At 45.6% G+C, this 26,109-nt stretch overlaps 1 protein-coding gene and 1 pseudogene across 2 annotated transcripts in view; both read left to right on the forward strand.

The window, feature by feature from the left end:
• The window catches only part of DLGAP4 (discs, large (Drosophila) homolog-associated protein 4), a 98,544-nt gene that overhangs the window by 55,311 nt on the left and 17,124 nt on the right, over positions 1–26,109 (forward strand). The window contains exons 6-8 of one of the 2 annotated variants that reach the window (XM_006875721.1): positions 11,640–12,001; positions 14,239–14,318; positions 15,189–15,601. In XM_006875721.1, coding sequence (XP_006875783.1) covers positions 11,640–12,001; positions 14,239–14,318; positions 15,189–15,601 — 855 coding nt within the window. Of the gene's footprint in view, positions 1–11,639; positions 12,002–14,238; positions 14,319–14,568; positions 14,658–15,188; positions 15,602–26,109 lie in introns of both variants that reach the window. The other variant, XM_006875720.1, reaches the window with a different exon arrangement.
• Positions 4,656–5,112, forward strand: LOC102821259 (annotated as a pseudogene).

Here is a 26,109-nt window from a genome sequence, read left to right on the forward strand (position 1 = left end):
TTATCACATTCTCCTTTAGTGATCTGGTTATTTCATTTCCAGTGCTCTAGTTTTCCTGCCCTGTTATCTTCTCTTGTGTAGTGCTGTGCGTTAATGCACTGGACTGACAAGTCGTTTTGAACCACAAAGTTGGTGGTTCAAGCTCACCAGCCACTCCTTGGAAACCCTATACAGGGTCGCTATGAGTCGGAACCAACTTGACGGCACACAACAACAACAACGCACAGTATTTGAAAAGCCAAATCTTTCTATCTCAGGCCAGATGGGTTGTAAATATCATGTTTTCCCATTGGTCTGAAGCCATAGCCCCTCTGTGACTCAGGCTATCTTCTGCTCATCAATAACTCCCACTAGTGGTTGTGGCTTTGGTATGCAATGAGGAAATCATGATTTAATAACTGCAGCTTGGGAGCTGGCATGACTTTAAAGCTGAGGCTCCCTGGGGTGATAGTAATAAGGTTCCTGGGGTGATAGGGCAGGGGCCTCTGAGTAGAGCTGCTGGCAGAGCCAATTCTGCCATCATCTCTCTGAGAATAAGTAAGACAGTGTTTATGGAAGATTCTGGTATAGAATTGGCAGCAGTGAATGAATGTTGCCTGAAAAGTTGCTAATTGGGCCTGATTGAGGTGGAAATAATGTCTGGAAACAGCATGTTTATTGAAGGCCTATGAACAGGGGCTGGCGGTGGGGATGGGGTGGTCAGAGAGTGGCAGGGGTGCCTCCCTGAATCACTGGAGTTGGTTATCTACTGGCTGGAAAATCTGAAGGCAGCCTTCGTCTTCAGCTGGGGTGGGGGTGGAGAGAAACAGGCGAGGGGCCGGGCTCTGCCACTTCTGCACCACTGGATCCTCCAGAAGAGTGAATCTGGTTGCTTCTGTTTCTTGATTTCTTCACTTGTAGTTTGAGGAGGCTTAATTCATCTGTTGTTAGGTGCCATCAAGTTGGCTTTAACTCATAGTGACCCTATGCACAACAGAACAAAACACTGCCCAGTCCAGCGCCATCCTTATAACTACTGTGTTTGAACCCATTGTTGCAGCTACTATGTTAATCCTTCTTGTTGGGGGTCTTCCTCTTTTTTGCTTTACCAAGCATGATGTCTTTTTCCAAGGATTAGTCCCTCTGATGAAGTTCTGGTACAGTGCTGTGGATTAATGCGCAGGACTGCAAAGACGGTTTGAACTGCAAGGTTGTGGTTCAAGCTCACCAGTTGCTCCTTGGAAACCCTATGCAGGGTCGCTATGGGTCGGAACCAACTTGATGGCACTTAACAACAACAGTCCCTCTGATGGCGTCCTGGTGTGGCACTGTAGGATAAACACTGGACTGCTAACCACACGGTCAGTGGTTCAAACCCACCAGCTGCTCCTCAGAAATCCCATAAAGGGTCATTATGAGTCAGAACTGACTCAATGACACTATAAACAGCAACAACAAAATATCCCTCTGATAACATGTCCAATGTATAAGGGACAAAGTCTCTCTATCTTTCTAAGGGCCATTCTGGCTATCCTTCTTCCAGGACAGATTTATTTGTTCTTCTGGAGTCCTGGTGTGGCGCTATAGGATAATGAGCACTGTCTGCAAGGTCATTTGAATTGCATGACCTCATCGGTTCAAACTCACCAGCTGCCCCTCAGAAACCCCATACAGTGTTGCCATAAGTCAGAATGCCTGGACGGCACTTAACACCAACAGCAGCTGACAGTCTATGGTACTTTCTAAGTATGCATCAATTTTTCTTTCAAATGCCATCACCTCTTCTCTAGTCTTTCTTAATTCATTTTCAGTTTCATACACATGTGAGATGATTGAAAGCACAGTGGCTTGGGTCAAATGCACTTTAATCCTCAATGACAACCTTGCTCTTTTAATGGCCAAAGCAGCAGATTTACCCAGTGCTGTTGGAGTTGTGGGGTGGTGCTGAACTAGATGCTGTAGAATGAGCCCTGGACTGCTAACTGCAAGCAGTTCCAGTTGATCCTTTGAAATCCTATGCAGGGTCACTGTGAGTCAGAATTGACTCCATGGCACTTTACAACAAACAACATGTCCTTTGATTTCTTGACTGCTGCTTCCATGAACATTGATTGTGGATCCAAGTAAGATGATATCCTTGGTAACTTAAGTCTTTTCTCTATTTATCATGGTATTTGTTGTAGTTGTGAGGATTTTTTTTTCTTTGTATTGAAGTACAGTCCGTACAGAGGGCTGTATCTTTTGATTTTCATCAGTAAGTGTTTCAGCAAGCAAGATTGTGTTGTCAGCATATCACAAATTGCTTTTGAGCCTTTCTCCAATTCTGATACCACTTTTTTTTTTTTTTCATAGAGTCCAGCTTCTCAGATTATTTTCTCAGCATACAAATCAAATAAGTATAGTAAAAGAATATAACCCTGATGTACACCTTTCCTGGTTTTAAGCTATGCTGTATCTATTCCCTTGTTCTGTTTGAGCAACTGCCTCTTGTTCTGTATAGGTTCTGTATGAGTACAGTTAAGTGTTCTGGAATTCCCATTTTTCTCAATGTTATCTCAGTTTGTTATGATCTAGACAGTGTCTTTGCATCGTCAGTAAAACATAAGTAAACATCTTTCTGGTATTCTCTGCTTTTAGCCAAGATCCATCTGACGTCAGCAGTGAAATCCTTCATTCCACATCCTCATCTTAATCCAACTTGAATTTCTGGCAGCTCTCTATTGATATACTGTTGAGACCGTTTTGTTTTTTTAACTATCTTCAACAAAATTTTACTTTCATGTGATGTTAATGATATTGTTCAATAATTTCCATTCTCTATTGGGTCACCCTTCTTTAGAATGGGCACAGGTATGGATGTCGTCCAGTCAGTGGGCCAGGTAGCTATCTTCCAAATTTCTTGGCATAGACTACTGAGTGCTTCCAGTGCTACATCAGTTTTTTGAAACCTTTCAATCGGTATTCTGTTAATTCCTGGTGGTGGTGGTGTGCCGTGGAGCTGGTTCTGACCCATAGAGGAAAACCTGCATAGGGTTTCTGAAGCTGTAAATCTTTACGGGAGCAGAAAGCCTCATCTTTCTCCCGCAGAACAGCTGGTAGTTTTGAACTGCTGACCTTGAGATTAGCAGCCTGACTCATAACCACTACGCTACCAGAGTTCCTAGAACCTTATTTTTCCCTAATACCTTCTGTACAGCTTGGACTATTTCTTTCAGTACCATCACTTCTTGGTCCTATGTGACATCCTGAAATAGTTGAATGTCTGCCAGTTCATTTTGGTACAATGACTGTGTATTCCCACTATCATTTTTTAAGGCTTCCTGCATTATTCAATAATTTGCATCTTTCAGTAGTGGGAGTCCTGGTATGGTGCTGTAGGATCACCCACTGAACTGCTAACCATAGAGTTGGTAGTTCAAACCCATCAATTGCTCCTTGGAAACCCTATACAAGGTTACTGAGTCAGATTTGGTCTGATGGTGCTTAACAACAATCTTTCAATATTATAAATCAAGGCTTGAATTTTTTTCCTAAATGCAGATCTTTGCACATTTCATTATAATACTTTGTTTCCTTGAGCTGTCCTTTGAAACTTCGTTTTCATCATTTCTTCCATGAGATTTAGCTACTCTAGGTTTAAGAACAATTTTCAGAATGTCTTCTAACATCATTTTTAATGACCTGTTTCCATTTTCATGTATGATGTCCTTGATGTCATCCCACAACTGCTCTAGTCTTTGGTCATTAATGTTCAGTGTGTCAAATGTGTTCTTGAGATGGTCACTAAATTCAGGTGGGATATACTCAAAGTTATATTTTGGCTCTTGTGACTTGTTTTAATTTTCTTCATCTTTAATGTGAACTTACATATTGAGCAATTGATGGTCTGTTCCACAGTTGGCCCTTGCCTTGTTTTGCCTGATGATATTGAGCTTCTCCATCATCTGTTTCCACAGACATCATCAGTTGGATTCTTGTGTGTTCCATCTGGCGAGGTGCACATGTACAGTCACCATTTATTTACTTATTTACTTGAAACTTTTTATTGTGAATTGAGTGAAGCGTTACAGAACAGATCATCAGTTTTACATTCAACAAATCCACCTTGTTTCATCTCAATGACTGCAATCTCTTCCATGTAACAACAGTGATCCCACTTCTTCCCTGTGGTCCCTACTTCCATTCTACCGTCCTTTCCAGCTCTTCTGAACTTTGTCCTTAGGCAAATGTTGCCCTTTTGATCTTGATAGTCAATCATTCCATGATGAACCTATACCTTATTAATTTTGTTGTCTCTCATATACACTTATCTGTTGCTTGGCTGAAAATTGAGCCACAAGGATGAGTTACAGACCTGAAGGGTAATGACCGAGGGCCATACCAGAGTCAGGAATAAATCATTCAGCTTCCTTGAGCCTCAGTTTATCAAACTGTCAAATAAGGATGTGTTTATTCATTCAGTAAGTATTTACGGAACCCTGCCATGTACTGGACCTGCTGCTGGGAAAACATCATGGTTCTGCAATCCGGGACCATATTAGATACTCAAGTAGGAGAGAGGGAGGCAATAATAAGTGAATCAGTGCTTGCTGGAAATAAACAGGGTCTTCAAGAAAGAATAAGAGTTGTCTTCTTCTGCGCTGCCTACGGAGAAGGCAGCCATCTTGACCAGCATCATGGCTGCCCTCAGACCTCTGGTGAAACCCAAGATGGTCAAAAAGAGGACCAAGAACTTCATCCAGCACCAACCAGATAGATCATTATGTTAGAATTAAGCATAACAGGTGCAAGCCCAGAGGCATTGACAAGAGGGTGCTGAGATTTAATGGCCAGATCTTAATGCCCAATATTGGTTATGGGAGCAACAAGAAGACAAAGCACATCCTGCCCAGTGCCTTCCACAAGTTCCTGGTCCACAACGTCAAGGAGCTGGAGGTGCTGCTGATGTGCAACAAATCTGACTGTGCAGAGACTGCTCACAACGTTTCCTCCAAGAACTGCAAAGCCATCGTGGAGAGAGCAGCCCAGCTGGCCAGAGTCACCAATCCCAACGCCAGGCTGCACAGCGAAGAAAATGAACAGACAGCCTGTTTTCGAGTTTTATTTGTACAAAATAAAAGTGAAAAAGAATAAGAGCTTTAGACAGGGTGCTCAGGGAGGCCTCATTGAGGACCAGACACTTGAGAACTGAGAGTTAAAATCAGGAGGAGGAACAGGAAACCAACCACAGGTGCAGAGACCCTAAGGTGGGAGCCTACTTGGAAGGAGGTATAGCTTGGGTAGAATGAATCAGAAAGTATGGGACCAGTAACTGGAGAGGGTGGCAGTTTCTCAGGTGAGGGCCTTATAGATGAGCAGTGTGGACTTTGATTTGAGAGTCAGGAAGCCCTTGAAAAGCTTTAGAAATGTGAGGAAGCAATCTAGTGTTCACTTTCTTAAAAATCCCTCTGGTTGTTTTCTTTGGATAGTGTTTGTAGGTGAGATGGGCCACAGAGACTAAGAACAAGCAGGTGGAAGCCTAGACTAGGCTATTTGGGATGGAGGGAAGTTGGTCTCTGTAAGATGTACTTTGCAAACGGGGGAGGAATAAAAAAAGAGGCATGGGAATCCCTGGTCTGGAGTGTGCAACTCTTGTACCTAGTAGGTGGAGACGATTCCAATTCATTCTGGACATGTTCAGTTTAAGATGACCTTGACCTTCTAAACAGATGCCTAGTGCACTGGGGCTGTTGGACAGGGCAATGCACTCTCCCAGCTGCTGTCAGGGCCTGTGTGCTGTTCTGTGGTTGGCTCCACCTCTCTGAATCTGATCTGTAAATTGGGGCAAGGATACCAGTGACCTCACAGACTGGATTAGAGGATTTCTTATATGAAGTGCTGAGCTCCAGCCTGGACTAAGCAAAGTCAGCAATTACCATTGGCGTTTTTAACAACAGGATACATCCTGATTCTGGACAAGGCTCTGAGGGCAGGGCGGAAAGCTCCTTCAGCTTTATTACTTCACTAATGTGACTTCTGTAATCTCTTGGCTTCTGTGGATTTTGGGATCCAAGGCAGGTACATTTCCTGGAGGCCCTGAAAGGGTTTGCTCCAAGTCCTCTGGGTGGGTTGTGTGTGGTACATTGAAGAGTTTCAAAGTAGCAATGTGGTCAGATTCCTCAGATGGCTGGAGTAACGAGGATGGGAAGGGCAGGACAGACAGGAGATCCAGGGAATGGAATGAGGGAGGTGGGTAGTGGTCTAGGAAGAGAGGTGCTTGGAAAGTGACTGGTTGTAGGGAGCAGCAACAGATCCCCAGTAAGACTTGGGAGTGTTGGTGAGAGTATCTACCAGTCCTTCCTGCTGGAGTTTGAAGTTTGAGGTTGCAGACAGATAGGGTGGATAGGGAAGATAACTCCCAGACTGGTACAGTGAAGGGGTATGAGGTGACTGTCAACCGGAAAGTAACTCTGGAAGGGTAGTTTACCCCTGATCCTGACCTAGCCACTGGGATCCTTTCCCAGCTTCCCCTGTGTTGGGAGAAGAAACAAAAGAAAGGAGGGAGGAACTTGGGGATGGGTGGGTGGGAGCATTTGAGTTCTGCTTTCACCATGGCATGCAAATGAGTGTGCCCGATTTAGCTGTGAGGTTTGACAAGTTACTCATCAGGTGGGAGAGGGAGTGGGATCTTACACTGGGCCCTCACCCCTGCCTTTGGCAAGCCCTGCAGAATCTCTTTAAGGGATTAAAATGGGCTGGGCTCTGCCGGCTCCTTAGTAAAGCCTGCTACCTCAGCTCCCACCTGCCTGTGTGCCTTGAAGAGTCCAGGCCTCTCCCCTTCAGTCTCCCTGCCAAGCACAGGCCCCTGGGAGCCAACAAGATGGGGTCCATGCTTGGGGTTGCTGGGTCTTTCAGATCTCTCAGGAGCTGAAGTCACATCCACTGGTCTGAGTATCTGAAGCTCTTTTTTGTCATCACCTTAACATTAAGACACAAAAATGAGGAAAAATTTATTTTGACCTTGTGAATGCAGTTTGTTGGATAAAATCATGGGGCAGAAGGTGGGAATTACAATGAGACAAGGGAGCTTCCAGCTCAAATGAATCAAGGACTTGTGTGATGATGGTCAGGGAGACTGGGTTAGATGTCTGGGGTGGACACAGGCTGCACTGAGTACCTGGATCCCATGTGAGCCGTGGCATGAAGCACCTGCATGGCCATGAGGTAGAGCTGGGAAGCATGTGGCTGTGGCTTAGCTGACACCTCTTGGGATTTCTGAAAATCTACACAAGGATCAGCTGGAGGGGGCTGGTCACATTGAAGGAAATGCCCACCACCACATATCCCGGGCAAACTGGAAAGTTTTCTAGAATGAATGGGTGAAGGATTGGGCCCATGGGCCATGTTGTTGGAAATTGTGGCATACAAGATGTCATCTCGAGACAGTTAGATCCTGGATTTGTTGGGTCCCATAGCTTGGCTCTCTGGAGTACTTGCCGTCCTCTACAGTTTAATCTGCAAACGATGTCTATGTACCCTCAGGACTGGGCACTGGGCCATCAACATAACACAAGCGCTCTCAGTGTGGCTTATAACCATAGCTTTGATGCTTCTGCTGATCCATAGAAGGAGAGGGGCAGATGCTGCCTGGGCTGGAAAGAGGTCGAGCAGACTTGCAAGATGAGAAGTTGGGAGGACACAGGAATCACATGCATGTGCAAAGACTTGGTGCACGAAAGAGTGTGGTTTGTTTGGGGCATGGGGCATGTGGTTCAGTGAAGCCAGGAGGGGCGGGAAATGAAGATGGGTTGGGAACAGCATAAAGGCTCAGAATTTGGGAGGTGGACTAGAACCTTGGATACTGAAGTGTTGGTAGCCTTCACTCTGACCAGATAATGTTAATTTATGATAACAGTTTTTGTGGCTGAACAATAAATAGCAAGGTTCATTTTTCCCTTAGTAAGTATGTATTGATTACCTTCTATGCATGAGACATTCCCTAGGCCTGGGCTACAGCCCACTGTGCCAACACAGAGCTCCCCCAGCCCATCCCAGGTCTCCAGTCATCAACACAGGATTGATGTTAGGAGACCGCTTAAGGGGATTCCTGATAAATGTGGAGGCAATCGAGGAAGACCTATCTGAGAAAGTGACATTTGAAATATATGAGGCGCTGAGGGATGCCTTGCAGACAGAAAGAGCAACATGGGCACGGCCCCAGTGTTGTTAGGAACACAGCGTGGCAGGAGTGTGGTGTGGGGAGGGACTGGAGCAGATGTTGGCATTCCCACAGCAGGAGCCCTGTCCTGTGCAGAATGCTATGAGGGCTAGGGGTCACTGCCCAGAGCCTGCCACTCAGGGAGCCTCACGGCCCTGGAGTGGTCTCTACTAGTCACACCACTTATCTCACTGTGGCCTGTGTCCCAGGAGACATAGAGAATCCAAGATAAGTTCACATTTCCTCTTATCATGTCTGGCCTGACCTCTCCCAGGTTCACTTTCTAATGACCAGCAGCCTCAGCCAGGTTTCGAGCCTCTGAGGGTACTTCAGCAGCGCTCTGGGCCTCAGTCGCCTCGGGGAGAGACTGGAGGCTCTCTTGTCACTCCCATCACACAGATGAGGACATGGAGACCCAGAGGGGACAAAGACCCTGCCTGAGGTCACCCAGCCACAGACAGCCATGCTGAGAGACCAGTTCTGGCCTTCACAGGCGCTGGGGGTGAGGGCAGTGTTTCTTCTCTTACACATTTTGAATAGATGGGCTTCACTATTGTGATCTAGGGCCAAAAAGCCTACCGAAAATTTTGCTTCTTTGGGATTTAGCCCAAATAAATCCTTTCCTGAAAATCCTCAGTGAGTACAGTCTACTGAGCCCTGCAGATGCCACTGGCTTCAACCAGCTGCTCTCAACACCTAGTCCTAGGGGGGGGGGGGCGGGGAGGGAAGGCTGCCCCTGAGTTAGTCAGTGAACCAGCCCCACCTCCCCCCAGAAGCACTAGAGCAGCAGAATTGCCCCCTTCCCCCCCATCCAGCTCCCTCTTAGTCAGCGGACACCAATGGGAACCAGGCCAGCCCTGGGTCTGGCCGCTCTTCAGCAGCTTTAGCTTCTGGGCTGGAGCCTGTGTAATCACTCCCTTTTTACAAGGAGGAAACCACAGCTACACAACTGGTAAACCATTGAGCTGGGATTTGTCTGGTTCCATACTTCTGGACTCTCCCTGCTAAAGGAATGAATCTCAAATGGTAGAATTCCAAGCAAGTGGGGAGCCGCCGATTCAAGGCAGGCATTGTTCCCGCATTTGAGGTGGTGACAGGTGTTACACCCTTCCCACAAGGAATGAATGGGAAAGTGCTTTGTGCCTGCCAAGGGCTGTGGCACTATAGAACGGGGACTGGAGTCCAGAGAGGAGGCAGCGGCTTACCTAAGGAAGCCAGTCTGTCTGCCCTCTAGGCCCCTCCTATTCTAACACTGGAACAAACCCCTGCAGCTCCAGGCAGGATGATGTGGGGCCCAGTGGTCAGCACAGGCCCCAGCAGGGGAGGGAGGGAGGCACTGTAGAACAAATGTGGCTGCAGTTCATCCTCTGGGAACCCTGGGCAAATTATCTAACCTTTCCGAACCCCATCTGTAAAATAGTAACAACTGTATCCTTACAACACATACTCACTAACAAAAGCACATGGCCATGAAGAGCTCCAGACCCTGAGCCATCCTGCTATTCTATCGGTTCTCAGACAGTGTAACGCATTGCATGGTGGTTCTGTTGACCTGACTGCCCCCACCACCACCACCACACCACTATTGTTCTCCTAGCCCAGAGAATGCCTACCCTCTGCCCAAGCACGGAGTTCTCATGTTGAGGAGTCAGATTGTGGGTGCATCTTTCTGGATGGGCTCCCTGCATTTCCTCAAGGCCTGAACAGGACTGGGGAAGGATGGACAGAATAGTGGAAAGTGAGTGCTCCTGGCTCTGAGCTCCCAGTCCATCACAAGGCTTCCAGCATTCTGGCCTTGGTGTTGCCTCTTCTACTACCATGTTTCTTTTTAATCTTATCAGTTTTGAACCAGCCATTTCACATGGTTTCTCTGCTAATGATGGTCTATGCTTTCTTGAATTCCAGGGCCTGGCTTAACCGTTGAATGGATAGGTGGATGGATTTTTTCGTCTAATTTTTTACTTTTAGATCAATATAGATTCACAAGCAATAGTAAGAAATAATACACAGGGAGCATATGTACCCTTTACCCAGTTTTCCTCAATGGTAACATCTTGCAAAACCACAGTACAGTGTCACAACCAGGATATTGACATGCATACAGTCTACAGATCTTGTTCAGATTCTACCTGCTTTAGTAGTTCTTGTGTGTGCTGGCATTTAGTTCTGTGCAATTTTATTTATCTGTGTAGACTCATGTAACCACCACCACATACAAGATGGAAAGCAATTCCATCTCCACAAGGATCCCTCTTGTTGCCCTTGGATAAACACATTCACTTCCCTTCCGCTTGCCCCCTGCCCTTCCAACCACTAGTCTGTTCTCCATCTTTATAATTTGGCCATTTTAAGACTGTTACATAAATGGAATCTTACAGTATATAACTTCTTGGGATTTGTTCACTCAGCACAATCCCCTTGAGATTCATGTACATTGTTGCATTTATCAGTAGGTCATTTTTCTGCTGAGAAATATTCCACGGCATTGGTTATACAGCAATTCAGGTAACCATTCACCCATTGAAGGACATCTAGGTTGTCTCCAATCTTTACTAGTTACGCTAAATTATTGTTTGGTTTTAAGAAGACTTTAGGGATATTTTTTGTTTAAGACCTAAAGTTATCTCAGGGCAGTGATTTCAGGGGTTTACCCAGTCTCCATTGCTCCCAAAAGTCTGGAGTCCAGGAGAATTTGAACTGCTGGTCTACAGTACCTTTTTGATCAGGATTTGTCATGTGTTCTATAATATCTAGTTCTGGTCTTATAACAAAGGAAGCAGTTGTTCATGGAGACTGCTAAACGTTCCATGTCTTTCTCCTCTTCCCTGATTCTTCTCCTTTCTCTGATGCTCCAGGTGAACACAGACCAATTTATTGTGCCTTAGATGGCCACTTGCAAGCTTTTAAGACGCCAAAGCACTGAACACATTAGCTTGACGAGGAAGAGGGAGTTGGGCCAGGCACGATGGCACTTTGGGGAAGGCAGGATAGCCGGAGAAGGGGCAGTTAACTGAGTCCCGAAGGATATGCTGCTGTCCAAGCTAGAGGGAACAGTACGTCTCTGAGTGAGCTTAAAGAAAGCAAGGTTCACCTTGATACCTTAGCTGTGATTTTGACCTCTGCTTTACTGTAGCCGCCACCTCAGGGAAGGCTTCACTGAGCTTTTAGATCAGGTCAGGTTCTGTCCCTTTCTTGTACATTTTCCATCTAGCCCCTGACCTAGCTGGGTAGTTGTGTGTAGCTAAAGGTGTCCCCCACCAGACTTGGCCTTGCACAAGGTTGGGCAGGATCTGTGTCTGTCTTGGTCACCACTTCATCTGATCTCCATTCTCTCACACACAAAGCCTTTGCAGGAATGTCTGAGGTCAGAACTAGGATCAGGGTCAGGAGGGGTGTCAAACTTAGAAATGGTTTGAGAGAGTTGGAGGGCCTCACTGACTCCCGTCTTCTCATCCATCTGCAGGTTCATCATGCCTAGTGGCATATAAGAAGACCCCGCCACCAGTCCCTCCACGTACCACATCAAAGCCGTTCATCTCAGTCACAGTTCAGAGCAGCACTGAGTCCGCCCAGGACACCTACCTGGACAGCCAGGACCACAAGAGTGAGGTGACAAGCCAGTCAGGCCTGAGCAACTCATCGGACAGCCTGGACAGCAGTACCCGACCACCCAGCGTGACGCGGGGTGGAGTTGCCCCAGGCCCTGAGGCCCCTGAGCCACCCCCAAAACATGCAGCTTTGAAGAGTGACCAAGGAACACTGACCAGCTCCGAGTCCCACCCTGAGGCCATCCCCAAAAGGAAACTGTCATCAATAGGAATACAAGTAGGGGCTCCTTTTGCTCTCTGTGTCCTCAGTCTCCTCCATGGACCTGCCTGCGTGTAATTACATCTGGTGGGACCCACTAGGTCTCCTGGGTAAATGTGGTTTGTCTCCTTCAGGGGAGGTCAGCCCCAAGTGGCCAAACCAATTTCACCCATAGTCATTTCTTCCTCGCGGTCACCCGTGTGTGCCAGAGTCCGCAGCCTTGGTCCCTTGCTCCGGTTGTTCCTGATGGATCATCCCAGTGAATGTAGTTACACTCAGACAGCCATCTCCTGTCCCCTGTTTGCTTGTCCACTGTCTGTACGTCTACCCTGAGTCCTGCCAGCTGACCCGCAGGAGGCGGGACTGGCCTAACAGTTCTCTAATCCAAGGTCAGCTCGGGCGTGCTTGGCAGCGGGAGCAGCGTGGAGCATAGACAGCGATGGGCCAAGGGCCCAGGACTCAGGGTCCTTGAGCCGTGGGGGTTGCTCAAGGGAAACTTTGCCCAGAGCCCTCTCTCGGGCCTTGGGGACAGGTAGGTAGCTCGAGGCACCAGACCCATGTCAAATTGAAGTGTGATGCCAGTCCTGACACCTCCCTCCACGGGAAAGGGTCCAGGCAAATAGTTTCACAGGAACAAGTGGCCAAAGGCAGCAGACCCTCTTGGAAACAGACTCGCTACACACCTGGTTCCCTGGCAGACAGCAGGGCAGGGCGCCATCTTGACTCTTGACTGCGTCATTGCACCTCCCACCTGCATGGAGCATGATAATCTGTCTTCCATTCGGTGGGCTGGGGAACTCGGGTCCATTGTGTAGTTTTCAAGTATTGCTTCAAATCCAGAGTAAGAGATCCCACCTTACCCTAGGTGGTAACAGCCCTGGAGCCTGCCCAGACTGAAATAGAGCAAAGCAGGGCACTGAGAGGAGGGCAGGACCATAGGCCATGCATTTGGGAAGGTGGATCCCAAACTCAGGGGATCCACCAAGGTCATGCTCACTGTGGCTTGGAGTTGGCAGGGATCACCATTTCCCTACCACCTCTGAGCAAATTGGGCATGGCCAGTTTGATGACAAAGTACTAGAATGCAGGGGAAGATACATGGGACACAGCAGAGGGGGCATTGAATGGAACAGTGGGAGGGAGGGATAACAGAGAAGGCTGGCTGGCCAGTTTCTTGCACTTGCCTGGATTTTTCCTCCAAGACTGGGCTCTGGGCCCAGTCTTCCCATGTGTACAAGAAGAAATTTGGCCAGAAGACCTATTTTCTGGATTGCCTGGCTCCATCTAGCTGGGTTTCTTCTTAAAGGTCCACCCTTTGTCCTGTAGAGCTTCTCCAGGTGGGATTCTTAGGAACAGAGTGGCCTAATCTCTGACCCATGATCCTGACTACCAAGGCCTTTGTTTAGGGTAGCCTCTCCCTGTCTCTGACCAAACCAGATGCTCTTACTTTCTCAGGTAACCATAGAAAGAGTAGAGCCATGTTGATTCCTTTCACCTAGAAAATCACAGTGGGGTCAGGGCTATCTTCCCTGGATACACCCCAGCCTGTTCCATGCTCACATTGTAGTTCCATGGAGGTAATGATACTGCTTTCTGTGGGCTGGCTCTTGCTGAGGGGGAGAGGCAACTACACCGCTGCGGCAAAGAGGAGCCTGGGGTTCAGTCCTACTGCTCCAGAAATCCTCTTTGGCCCTGCTTCTGTCCTTGAAGCCAAAAGGTAGTCCCCACTTTCTGAGGATACCCTGACAGCATTCATCTCTCGGTGCCTCGAGCCCTAGGCCAAGGGTGGGTTCTCCCTCATTCATGAGAGGTGATGGGAGGCACCTTTGTCTCTGGGAAGAAGGCAAACCCGGAGCATCACCTGTTGTCATGTTTCTTTCCACTGCCCAGAACCGTAGAGAAAGAGTGCTATCTTTGAGGTCGACCCTGGCCTTCCCTAGGCTCACCCAGGGCTAAAGGTGACCTCAGCTAAGTGATTGAGGCCAGAACCAGGGACTTCCTGTCCAGGGACTTCACCAACTATTGCCTTGGTGGGAGTTTCCAAATCTAGAGCTGCTGTCCAAGGTCTGCCCTTAATTCAATGCCTCCCACTGCCTCTCCAGGCTTTCAGCCCGAGGGTTAGGGGGATGATCTTTGCCTCAAGACAGCCCCAGCTTCAACTTCACCAGATAACGGCTGTGGCTTTGTATGTGTGTGTGCGTTTTCTTTCTCTTTCGTCGTCGTCCTTTTATTTCTTCTCTCTGATGTATGTAAAGGAGAGGACTAGAAGGAACGGTTCCCACCTCTCGGAGGACAACGGACCCAAAGCGATCGATGTGATGGCACCCTCCTCAGAGTAGGGAAAGCCAGTCATCTCCACCCCACCCCACCACCCGCCCACCTGCCCGCCTCCACGCGAATGAGCAGTGCCCGGCTTAACCTGGTCCGGCCTCGGGCCCACGTGCAGTGTCCGCATGCCTCACGTCTGTCTGTCCACACGTCCGTTTGCGTCGTCCCACTAATGTGAATTTCAGCAGCAAGTGTGGTGTTTGTTTTTTATTTTTGTCTTTGTCTCCGTGCCGTTGCTGTCGTTGTCCTTCAATAAGGTTGACTGCATTCAGCCAGTGCCAAAAGAGGAACCCAGTCCCGCTACCAAATTCCAGTCCATCGGGGTTCAGGTAGAGGACGACTGGCGGTAAGTCGGACAGAGGTGGTGGCTGCTGCTCCCCCTTCCTCTCCCTCCTGCTCTCACCTCTCCTGCACCTTCTCCTCCTGCTCCCCATAACCCAATTCTCCTTGCTGGATTTCTAATAACCAAGCTGGGTTTGGGATGCGGGCGGTGGCCCAAGCATGGGAGGTGGGCAGGTGGGCGGCCACGCAATGATCACTTGCTCTGTGAGATTCATCAACCATGGGCCATGGCTGGGCTGAGATGTGGCCCCAGCTACCCTGGTGTTGGTGGTCTTTCCTAGCCCCACTGCAGTAAACAGCCAACCTTATGACCTTGTCTGTGTGTGTGTGTGCGTGTAGGTGTGGGTGGGTTGGGGCAGGGGCTGAGCCGAGAATGAGACGGGGGCTTTGGGGCCCGCTTCAGGCGCATGGTGAGCAGATGATGCATCCGTTTTTCTGTCTCCGATGTATCCGGGTCTGGGTGGCCTCTGGTCTCTGGCTTTCTTGGTGACTCTCACTCCTTCCTGTCCTTATCCTGCTCCTTCCCAACCCACAGAAGCAGTGCCCCCTCCCACAGCATGTCCTCCCGAAGGGACACCGACTCAGATACCCAAGATGCCAATGATTCGAGCTGTAAGTCGTCTGAGAGGAGCCTCCCGGACTGTACACCACACCCCAACTCCATCAGCATCGATGCTGGCCCCCGACAGGCCCCCAAAATTGCCCAGATCAAGTGCAACCTCTCCTATGGAGACAACAGCGACCCTGCCCTAGAGGCGTCCTCGTTGCCCCCACCAGACCCTTGGCTTGAGATGACCTCCAGTTCCCCAGCAGAGCCAACACAGCCAGGGGCCTGCCGCCGAGATGGCTACTGGTTCTTGAAGCTACTTCAGGCCGAGACAGAGCGGCTGGAAGGCTGGTGCTGCCAGATGGACAAGGAGACCAAAGAGAACAACCTCTCTGAAGAAGGTGGGTACTACATGGCTGGCCCCGTGGGGCAGGGGCTGAAGGGGTGCATGTAGCTAGTTTCCCAGCTTCCTTCTAGCCTGCTTCAGAGCCTCTGAACAGGAAGGTATCCTAGGTTGTCCATTTGTCTACCTTTCCAGAAAGGATTTACAACAAAGCTGCTGGTTATTGCAGTGCAGGCTGGGGCCAGTCACCTGGGTATGAATTTAAGTTCTTTAGCCAAGTTACTCTGAGCCTCATTTTCTCATCTGTAAAGTATGGGTCATACTATTCTCTAACCTCATAAGGTAAGGATATTGTGAAGATTGAATGTGGCAATGAATGTAAAGGGCCTAATACAATGTTTGACACAGGTAGTTGGCACCATGCTTATGGCTTTACCAGCTCCTTACTAAAAGGATCTGTGCCATGCACAAGGGAGATCACTGAGGACTCAACAGGGTGTTGGACCGTACAACTTTTCCACTTAGTCATCTACCTATCCCATGCCTATATCCAAATATTCTCCTGGAAAATTAGTTCAAGATTTAAAAATATGTAGGGAGCCCGAATGTATAGGTGGTTGATAAAAGGGCAGGAGTGGTTTGGAGACCAGTACTTGGGAAGAAAAGCACCAGGTTATTGATTGCTGCAACGTGTACTGACATTGTTCAGCCAATGTGCCAGTTAGCACTTCCTCCACAGAAAGTCCAGGCAGAATGGTGTTGTAGAATGAGATAGACCCAGCATCCCCTGGACACCTGATGATGTAGGACCTGAGGACATTTTAGATGTTTTCACTGTCCTCTGGGCCAGTTCCCAACTCTGATATTACACCTACTGATGCTTAGGGATCTGTTCTTGAGGTATGTGCCTAATAACTTTAACAGTTGTTGATAAGTGCCTTCAAGTCGATTCCGATCCAAACCCATATATGGTTTCTGAGAAGCACCTGGTGAGCTTGAACCACCGACCTTGCAGTTCAAACAGCTTTGCAGTCTGGCTCATTAACCCACAGTGCCACAGGAGTAGTATTAAAAAAAAAAGAAAAGGTAAGGGTCAGAGAGCACTAAAGGCTTCTAACAGAAAATGCCCCAGCCCACTACCCTACCTTACCTTTACTTCACTTTGAACTCTTATTAGTGGTGTATTCTGGCATTTGTGTTTTCATATATATCTTCTTATCTAAAATTTATTTGTCATCGTGTATTGATTTGTTATAATAGATAAGGATTTAGCTCTGTCCCACGATCCCTATATTTATAGCAGTTTTTGGTTAAATAACAGTGTTTCTATTTATATAGTTGGCACATAATTAGTGCCAACTATAGAGCCTCACAAGGAGCTCTGGTAGCGTAGTGGTTACAAATTGGGCTGTGAACCGTAAGGTCAGCAGTTTGAAACTACCAACTGTTCCGCGGGAGAAACATGAGGCTTTCTGCTCCCGTAAAGATTTACAGCCCCGGAAACCCTGTACAGGTCGCTATGAGTCAGAACCGACACCACAGCACATAACAACAACATATAGAGCCTCATAGTATTTATGATTTGATATATTCTATTCTTCCCAGAATGCGTGATTGCCTTAGTTTTCCAAATATAACTAGTCGTCCTTAATTACTAACTTGTTATCCAACATTTCACATTTACAATAACAGTAAAAAAAAAAAATCTACTATACAATATTTTGCATATTATTGAGGTAGCCAGAATGGCAACAATGGCTGTGGAATATCCCCTCCTTCCACAGTCTCAAATGGAAGACCAGGCACCGCTGACCTGTGGATCTACTCTGGGCTCCCAGCTTCTTTGCAGCCTGAGACCCTGTACCTCAGAATTTCTGTGGGGTGGAAAGGGAAGGAAAGGAAAAGGCATTGGAGAGTGTTTGGTAGCAATACTTACGAGTTTAATGACACTTTAAAAATGAGCCAAATTGGATCTGAAGGCTCCATTTCAGTGGTTCCTGGTACACAGCCAGGGCCCTAGCACCTTTGCAGGAACCCCCAAACCTCTGACTGCCAGGCCAGAGGGCAGAGCCCTGGAGGCGTCTCCTCACAGCTCTGACCCAGCACAGGAAAAAGGTGACGTGGTTAAGCCAAGTGCTCTCTAATCACACAGCTCAGCTAGCTCCAGTTTTATGTCCTCTAAGACTTGTCATCAATATATCTTGTTGTTAAGTGCCATCTAGTTAGTTCCGACCCATAGCAACCCTGTATAGGATTTTCTGAGCAGCTGGTGAATTTAACCGCTGACCTTGTGGTCGAGTGCTTATCTGACAATGCTACACTTAGTTGTTATTATTTCTCTGATCATATTTCCTAAGTTAAAAAAATAGTACAGACTTCCTCTTCCTCTGCCTTCGCTCTCAGGCAGAACTCTCCCTGCTCGTCTTCCCCTCCACCTGAATAAAAAAAATCTCTAGTCGGGCCGTGGTGTGCGGTGTGGTTGATGAGCTACGCCAGGTTGTTCTTTTATTGGTGTCAGAAGTGGGATCGCACCTGCGATCATCTTCCCTGGCGCCTTCTCAGCACCCATCACTGGCAGGAGTTAATTCTTCAGCCTTCTGGCTCGGGCGAGTGCTGGAACAGGTCTGTGCTCATGCAGACCAGGAACACCTCACCAATAACAATCACCCAACAGGAGCGGAAGCCGTCCCTGACAGGGACCCCGGGTGGAACTATAACACCCAGGTTGCCGGCACCCCCTGTCCCCTCAAATGACCTTATTGGTCTAGCAGCAGCAGAAGACCTATGAGGAGGCCCTGGCCTGTCTGGCCCAACGCAGATTACCACACAGGAGCCCAGGGTAATTTTCACCATGGCAGGTTAGCTGCATAATTTCCCAGCAAGCTGCTGTTACAAGCTGAAGACCTAAGAATAACTCCTCTAGTTACATGGAAACTGTAGGACCAAGCCTAGTCCAGCTGCTGACCGGGTTCCATCAATTCTTGGTTAATCTCTGGATTGATTTGCCTTGGTATCTCATTGAAGAGCCCAATAAAAACCGACAACCTCGCTGCCCCAATGCCTGCAGGAAGTAGCTACAGAAAAATGACCGTTGTCCCTTCTCCTGTGGGCATAGATCATAGAGATGGCCATTCATTTTTCTTATTTAACCAAAGAGGGAGAAATGTTACAATACCTTCCAGGTTCTTACCTCTCCCTTCCCTTCGGCTCCATTTTGTCTGTTTCCCCACCAAACTAAGCTACAAGGGGCATGGTTTAATAAGCAACATGGCTTTTGATAGGCCAGAGCTAAATCACCCCAGCAATGATGTGTGATCTCCTGATCTGAACCTATATATAAAACCACTCCCTTCCCGTTGATCTCACTTCCTCTTCCTCTGCCTTCGCTTTCGGGCAGAACTCTCCGTGCTCGTCTTCACCCTGAATACAAAAAAATCTCTAGATGGGCCGTCTGGTGTGCGATGTGGTTGATGAGCGACGCCAGGTTGTTTTTTTACACCAGGACTCCTATGCTGGTCTAGAGGGTTGCTAAGAGTTGAAGTCAACTTGATGAAAATGAACTTGGTTTTGGTTTATTTAAGAGATACAACAATTGAATGCAGTACGTTGTTTGGAATGATTTGACCAAATCAGCCATATAAGCACACTTGAAAAACTTTTGGAAAATTGTAATCATAAAGTAAACTTAGGTTATACCAACAAATTATTCATTTTATCTGATGTGATAATGGCATTATGTTTAGAAAAGTACGTGTCATTTTCCCCCCCAAGAGTTAGGTGAAGCAAATGTGATCACTTGAATAACTGGTAAATCTGGATAATGGGTACATAGTTACACACATACTTGAAGATTTTTGTAATAAAAATGGAAGTGTATATTTTAAAAAAAGGACAAATGGATGACCTGAAAACAAAGAATTTTTTTTTTTTTTTTGTCTAAAATGTTCTTCACTTTCTAAATTATGTATTTGTGATTTTTTTCACATTTTACTAGATAGCTAACCTCTCAATTTCGTATTTATCCTGTGTTCTCTGGGCCTGCTGCCCAGCTGCTATCCTGAGACTTCCCCTTTCATCAGCTGGACTGCTTTTCACTGACCACTTTCCTTTGATGGATATGCTGTTTTGTGAGCCACAAATATTCTGCATTCTTGGTTTTAGTCTCTCATTTTGCTGAAGTACATCTTCAATTAGCTTCCTAAAAAGCAACACCTAAAGAGACAGTTTTTTGAAATTTTGCACATCTTTACTCAGACTTTCTACCATTTGATTGGATTTTAAATTCAGAGTTGGAAATAATTTCCCTCAGAATTTTAAAGACTCCATCCAATGTGTTTAACTTCATTACCTGGCAGTTTGAACCCAACCAGTGGCTTTGTGGAAGAAAGACCTAGTGATCTGCTCCTGTAGATGACAGCTGAGAAAATCCTGTGAGGCAGTTCACCTCTGTCACATGGGGTCACTAAGAGTCCAGGTCAACTCGACAGTGCGTTACAATTTTGAACAGTCATTTTCTTACCTCCATTTATTCTGTTTTCTCTTTCTGGAATTCCTCCTCGTGTCAGATGTTGGACTTGTTAAATTAATCCTCAGTTTCTCATCTTCCTTCATATCTGTCTATTGTGTTTCCTGAGAGGTTTTCTTTTCATTCTGTAACAGTTTTTTTTTAAGTTTTTATTTTGAATTGAGTGATAGTTTACATAGGAGAACATGAGTTTACACTCATCATTTCATTGCAATGATTACCATCTCTTCTGTGCATCATCATTCAACAGTATTTACTTCTATTTCCTGTTTTTGTTTTTTTAGCATGGGGGGAATATACACAGAAACATTCAGGAATATATAATCATTTCAGCAACCCAAGGGCACATTCTGCAAGCCTGTCTCCTGGCTGCCAGCACACAGCCTTTCTCTTTCCATGAGTCTAGAGGCCTCAGCTGCTCCCTCTCTCCATGTCTTCATCTCTGCCTCCATCTCTGGTGTCGCTGCTTCTCTGGATAGGGTCCCACATTCTGCTCATGTGCTTCTCCTTTGATGGTCCTTGGTGTGCCTGGACTATCAGATTAACTGCTCCCCCCTTTTTTGTTACAAAACTTACACCTTTATAGTTGTGACAGTCGTAGTTAGTCATGGTAACAATTACTATTAAATCGTAAGAATCTTATCCCCATCTCCTGTCACCAGACCCATCCAGACAAGATAAAAACTATTCAGTGGGGATTCTACCTCTCCCCACATGCTCTGAAACTAAACTCTGTCTTGAAAACTTGTATGCCAGTCACTTCATCCCTTTATAAACCACCTCCCACCCATTTTAGGTAGCCAGTGTCTAAGTTGCCAATCCCTGTCAACCCTGTGTACAAAGGGGATAGGATTGATACTTAATTTTCACTCTGTAACAGTTATATTACCTCATGAAATAAAATTCAGATGCTATAAATTGACCATCTTACATAATTTAGTGACATTTAGTACATTCACAATGTTATGTAGCCATCACCACTTCTAATTTCAGATTATTTTAATCATCCCAATAAGCAGTTGTTCTATATTCCCTCCTCTTCCAGCTTCTAAAAAACCAAACCCACTACCACTGAGTCAGTTCTGACTCATGTGACCCTATGTAAGGGTTTCGAGACTAAATCTTTTGAGTCCAAACAGCCTCATCTTTCACCCACAGAGCAGGGTGGTGGGTTTGAACTACAGTTACCAGCCCAATGCAAGCCTCCTTCCTCCCAGCCCTTAGCAGTCACTAATGTGGCTTTGCCTGTTGTGACATTTTATATAAATGGAATCATATCATTGTGACTTTTTATATATGGCTTCTCTTTCACTTAGCAAATATTTTCAAGGTTGATTCATGTTGTAATATATATCAACATTCATTTATTTTTCATGGCTGAGTTTACATTTTCTTTCACCAGTCATTTGTTGATGAACATTTGGGTTATTTCTACTTTTTGACTATTGTATACAAATGTTCAGAGTAGCACTATTCACAAGCATTTGTTTGAATGCATGCTTTTAATTTTGGCAGCATGTGCCTAGGAATGGGGAGCATGGTGACTCTATAGGATAAGCAATGAACTGCTAACCACAAAGTCGGTGGATCAAGCCCATAGCCACTCTGCAGGAGAAAGATAAGGTTTTTTGCTCCTGCAAAGATTTACAGCGTTGGAATCCCTAAATAGGATCGCTATGAGTCAGACAAACTCGGCGGCAACAGTAACTGTATATCTAGGAATAGAGCTGTTGGGTCATGTGGTAATTCTGTTTAACATTCGGAGAAACTACCAAACTCCTTTTCACAGTGGTTGCACCATCTTACATTCCCCACTAGTTACATGTATATGTTTTCTAATTTCTAGACATTCTCATCAAGACTTTGTGTTTTTGAGTATAGAGTATTGTCTTTTTGATTATAGCCATCCTGATTGATGATTGTATGCTGTGGAGTTAATTCTGACTCCTAGCGACCCCATATGGGTTTCTGAGACAGTATATCTTTACAGTAGAAAACTCATCTTCCCCCTGTAGAGTGACTGGTAGATTCAAACTGCTGACCTTGAGGTTAGCAGCCCAGCTCATAGTCCACTCCACTACCAGGGCTCCTCATAGCCATCCTACTGGCTGTAAAATGGGGTGTCATTGTGCTTTCAAGATCTCTGTTTCTGTACTAACTAATAATGCCAAACACCTTTTCATGTACTTCTTGGCCATTTGTGTATCTCCTTTGTATTAAAATGCCTTCAAGTCATTTATCCATTTTTTAATTGTCTTTTTTATACTGAGTTATATGAGTTCTTTATATATATTTGGATACTGTGTTGGTGTGGCACTGTGGGTTAATGTGCCAGACTGCAAAGCCATTTGAACCACAAGGTCGGCGGTTCAAGCTCACCAGCTTCTCAGAAACACTATGCAGGGTTGCTAAGGCCTTGGAAAGGTAGCCAGTGTGGCTGGGTCAAAGTGAGTTAGAGAGGAGAGACTGAAGTCACGGTGGTGGCAGGGAGAACCAGGTCACATAGGGGCCAGAAACCATTTATTAAAGGGCCAGAAACCATTTATTAAAGGTTTGGTTTTTTACTCTGAAACGAAAACTCAAACTCATTAGATTTTAAAGGATTAAAGACACTTGTGTTGGTGGTAGCAGCTACAAATGGAGTTTGGGAAATGAGTTAGGAGGATGTACCTATAATCTGGGTGAGAGAGGACAGTGGTGATTTTAAGAGGGAAGAGGGTTAGATTGTGGATCTGTTTTTAAGATGCTGCTGTTAGGTGCCGAGTCACATCGCTGTGCACAAAAGAACAGCAACCCTGCCGGCTGGTCCTGTGCTGTCCTCACAATTGTTATGCTTGAGTCCATGACTGCTGCCACTGCATCATTTCCTCTCGTTGGGGAAGGGAGGGCGGGCTTCCTCCTTTTGCTGACCCTCCATTTTACCAAGTATGATGCCCTTCTCCAGGGACTGGTGCCTCCTAATAACATGTTCAAACTATGACAGATGAAGTCTGGCTGTGCTTCTTCCAACACAGATTAGTTTACTTTTAATATTCTTCTCTAACTCCATAATTCAAATGTGTTGCTTCTTCTATGGTCATCCTTATTCATTTTCCAACTTTTACAGCATAAGAGGCAATTGAAAGTAATTCCATCTTCAGTTCTATCGTTTGAAGATAGAACAGTTTATTTTAACCTTTTTATTGTGATTTGGGTAAAAGTTTACAGAACAAATTGGTTTTCTATTCAACAATCCATTTACATTTTGTTTTCTAACATTGATTGCATCCCCACAAAGTAACAACACTCTTCCCATTTCCTCCTGTGTTCAGCATTTCCATTTGTCCTTCTTCCCTGTCCCTTGAGCAGATTTCTTGATGGATTAGGTAACAGGGTGAGAGGGACTGGAATAAAAAATGGTTTGGAATCTGAGTGACAAGAAGGATGGAGGTTGTCATTGAGATGAGGAAGACACAGGAGCTATAGATGTTAAGAGTTGTGTTTTGAACATGTCAATTTGATATGTTAGACAGCTGAAGTCAAGCAGGCAGTTGGCTATATGAGTTCAGGGAGAGGTCCATCAGAGTATAGATTAAGCCAAAGATGAGATGTGATTACCTAAGGAAGACCGAAGAAAAGCTATCCCACAACTGAGTCTTGAAATACTGCGGGATGGGAGGAGGCACCAGTGAGATAGAGCCAATAGAATGAAGGTTTCAAGAAGAGAAGATCAGTTGTGTGAAATACTGCTGATGATCACCAGTGTGATTTGGAAATATGGAGGGCATTGGAGACCTTGAGAAGAGTTGTTCCTGGGCCAGAATTTGTATTGACAAGTATTCATCTTTGTTCCTATAAAAAAAAAGGCTGGAAACTGTTGTTGTTAGCTACTATCAAGTTGGTTCCAACTCATAGTGACATTATGCACACAGAACAAAACACTTCCGGGCATGCCCCATCCTCAAAATTGTTGTTTGAGCCCATTTCTGCTGCCACTATGCCAGTCCATCTCATTATAGGGGTGGGAGTGGGGTCTTCCTCTTTTATACTTACCCTCCATTTTACCAAGCTTGATGTCCTTCTCCAGGGACTGTTCCCTCCTGATCACAAGTCTGAAGTATGAGAGATGAAGTCTCACCATCCTGGCTTCTAAGCAGCATTCTGTGTTTTCTCCAATACAAATCTGTTTGTTCTTCTGGCGGCCCATGGTACTTTTAATATTCATCTCCAAACACCATAATTCAAATGCATAGATTCTATTTCTTCAACTTTCACAGGCATATGAGGCAGTGAAAATATAATGGAAACTGTAGTCTTTAATGGGCTCAGGCATTGCAACGATTATGAAGTTGGCCAAGGACCAGGCAGTGTTTCCTTCTATTGTGCATGAGTCTCTATGATTCAGTACCAACTCGATAGCACCTGAGAACAACAACATAGTCTTTAAAAACCTTTTTTGCAATTTAAAAATTTTAGGTAAAATCCACATAAACATTCACCATTTAAAAATGTACAACTTGGTGTTTTTTAGTATATTCACAAATGTTACGCAACCATTACTAATCCAGAACATTTCCATCGTCCCAGAAAGAAACCCTCTACCCATCAGTAGTCACTCCCTTCCCCAGCTCCAGCAGCCACTAATCTGCTATCTCTATTGATTTACCTATTCTGGACAGGTCATGTAAATGAAGTTATACAGTATAGGGTGCCCTTGTGTATCTAGTTTCTTTAACTTAGCAAAACCTTTGCATGGTTCATGCATGTTGTATCAGTACATTTCTTTTTATTGTCTAGTACTACATTTGCTTACCCCTTCTTCTGTTGATGGACATTTAGATTGTTAGCACTATTTGGCTATTACCCACTAGCCAAAAGATAGAATTAGGAGAATTGGGTATACAAGTGTCTGTTTAAATTCCTACTTTCGAATCTTTTGGGTTTATACCAAGGAGTGGAATTTCTGTGTCATGTGGTAGTCTATATTTAACTTTCTGAGAAAATGCCAAACTATTTTCCACAATGGTTGTACCATTTTACATTCCCACCAGTAGTGTATTATGAAGGTTTCAATTTCTCCAATCTTCAATATTTATTGTCCCTCTCTCTGATGATAGTCATATTTGTGGGTGTGTAAAGTAGGTCTCCATCACTCGTCTGTCAGTTTGTCGCACTATGGTGGCTTCTGTGGTTGCTGTGATTCTGAAAGCTATGCCACCGGTATTTTAAATACCAGCAGGATCACCATGGTGGACAGGTTTCAGATGAGCTTCCAGACAAAGACAGATTAGGAACAAGGAGTGATGAACTACGTCCGAATATTTAATCACTAAAAACCTTATGGATAGCAGAGAAACAATGAGCCCCTCAGGTTGGAAGGCACTCAAAATGTGACTGGGAAAGAGCTGCCTCCTCAAAGTAGAGTAGTTGACCATGATGGTGTGAATAGAGTAAAGCCTATGGGAGAAAAGCCCACGGCACCTTCATTTGCTGATGGGGCACAACTCAAAATGAAGAGAAACAGCTATAAACCATCCATTGAAAATTAGAACATGGAATGTACGAAGTATGAATCTGGGAAAATTGGAAGTTGTCAAAACTGAAATGGCACACATAAACATCGATATCTTAGGCATTAGTGAGCTGAAATGGACTGGTATTGGCCATTTTGAATCTGACAACCAGATAGTATACTATGCCGGGAATGACAAATTGAAGAGGAATGGTGTTGCGTCCATTGTCAAAAAGAACATATCCAGATCAATCATGAGGTACAATGCTGTCTGTGATAGGATAATATCCATGTGCCTACAAGGAAGCCCAGTTAATACCACTATTATTCAAATTTACGCACTAACCACTAAAGCCAGTATGGATGAAATAAAAGAATTCTACCAACTACTTCAGTCTGAAATCAATCAAACATGCGATCAAGATGTATTGAGCCATACTGGTGATTGGAATGAAAAGGTTGGGAGCAAAGAGGAAGCATCAGTAGTTGGAAAATGTGGCTTTGGTGATAGAAATGATGCGAGAATGCATGATAGAATTCTGCAAAACCA

Source organism: Chrysochloris asiatica, unplaced genomic scaffold (genome assembly GCF_000296735.1).
Source record: "Chrysochloris asiatica unplaced genomic scaffold, ChrAsi1.0 scaffold00337, whole genome shotgun sequence".
Lineage (NCBI taxonomy): Eukaryota > Metazoa > Chordata > Mammalia > Afrosoricida > Chrysochloridae > Chrysochloris > Chrysochloris asiatica.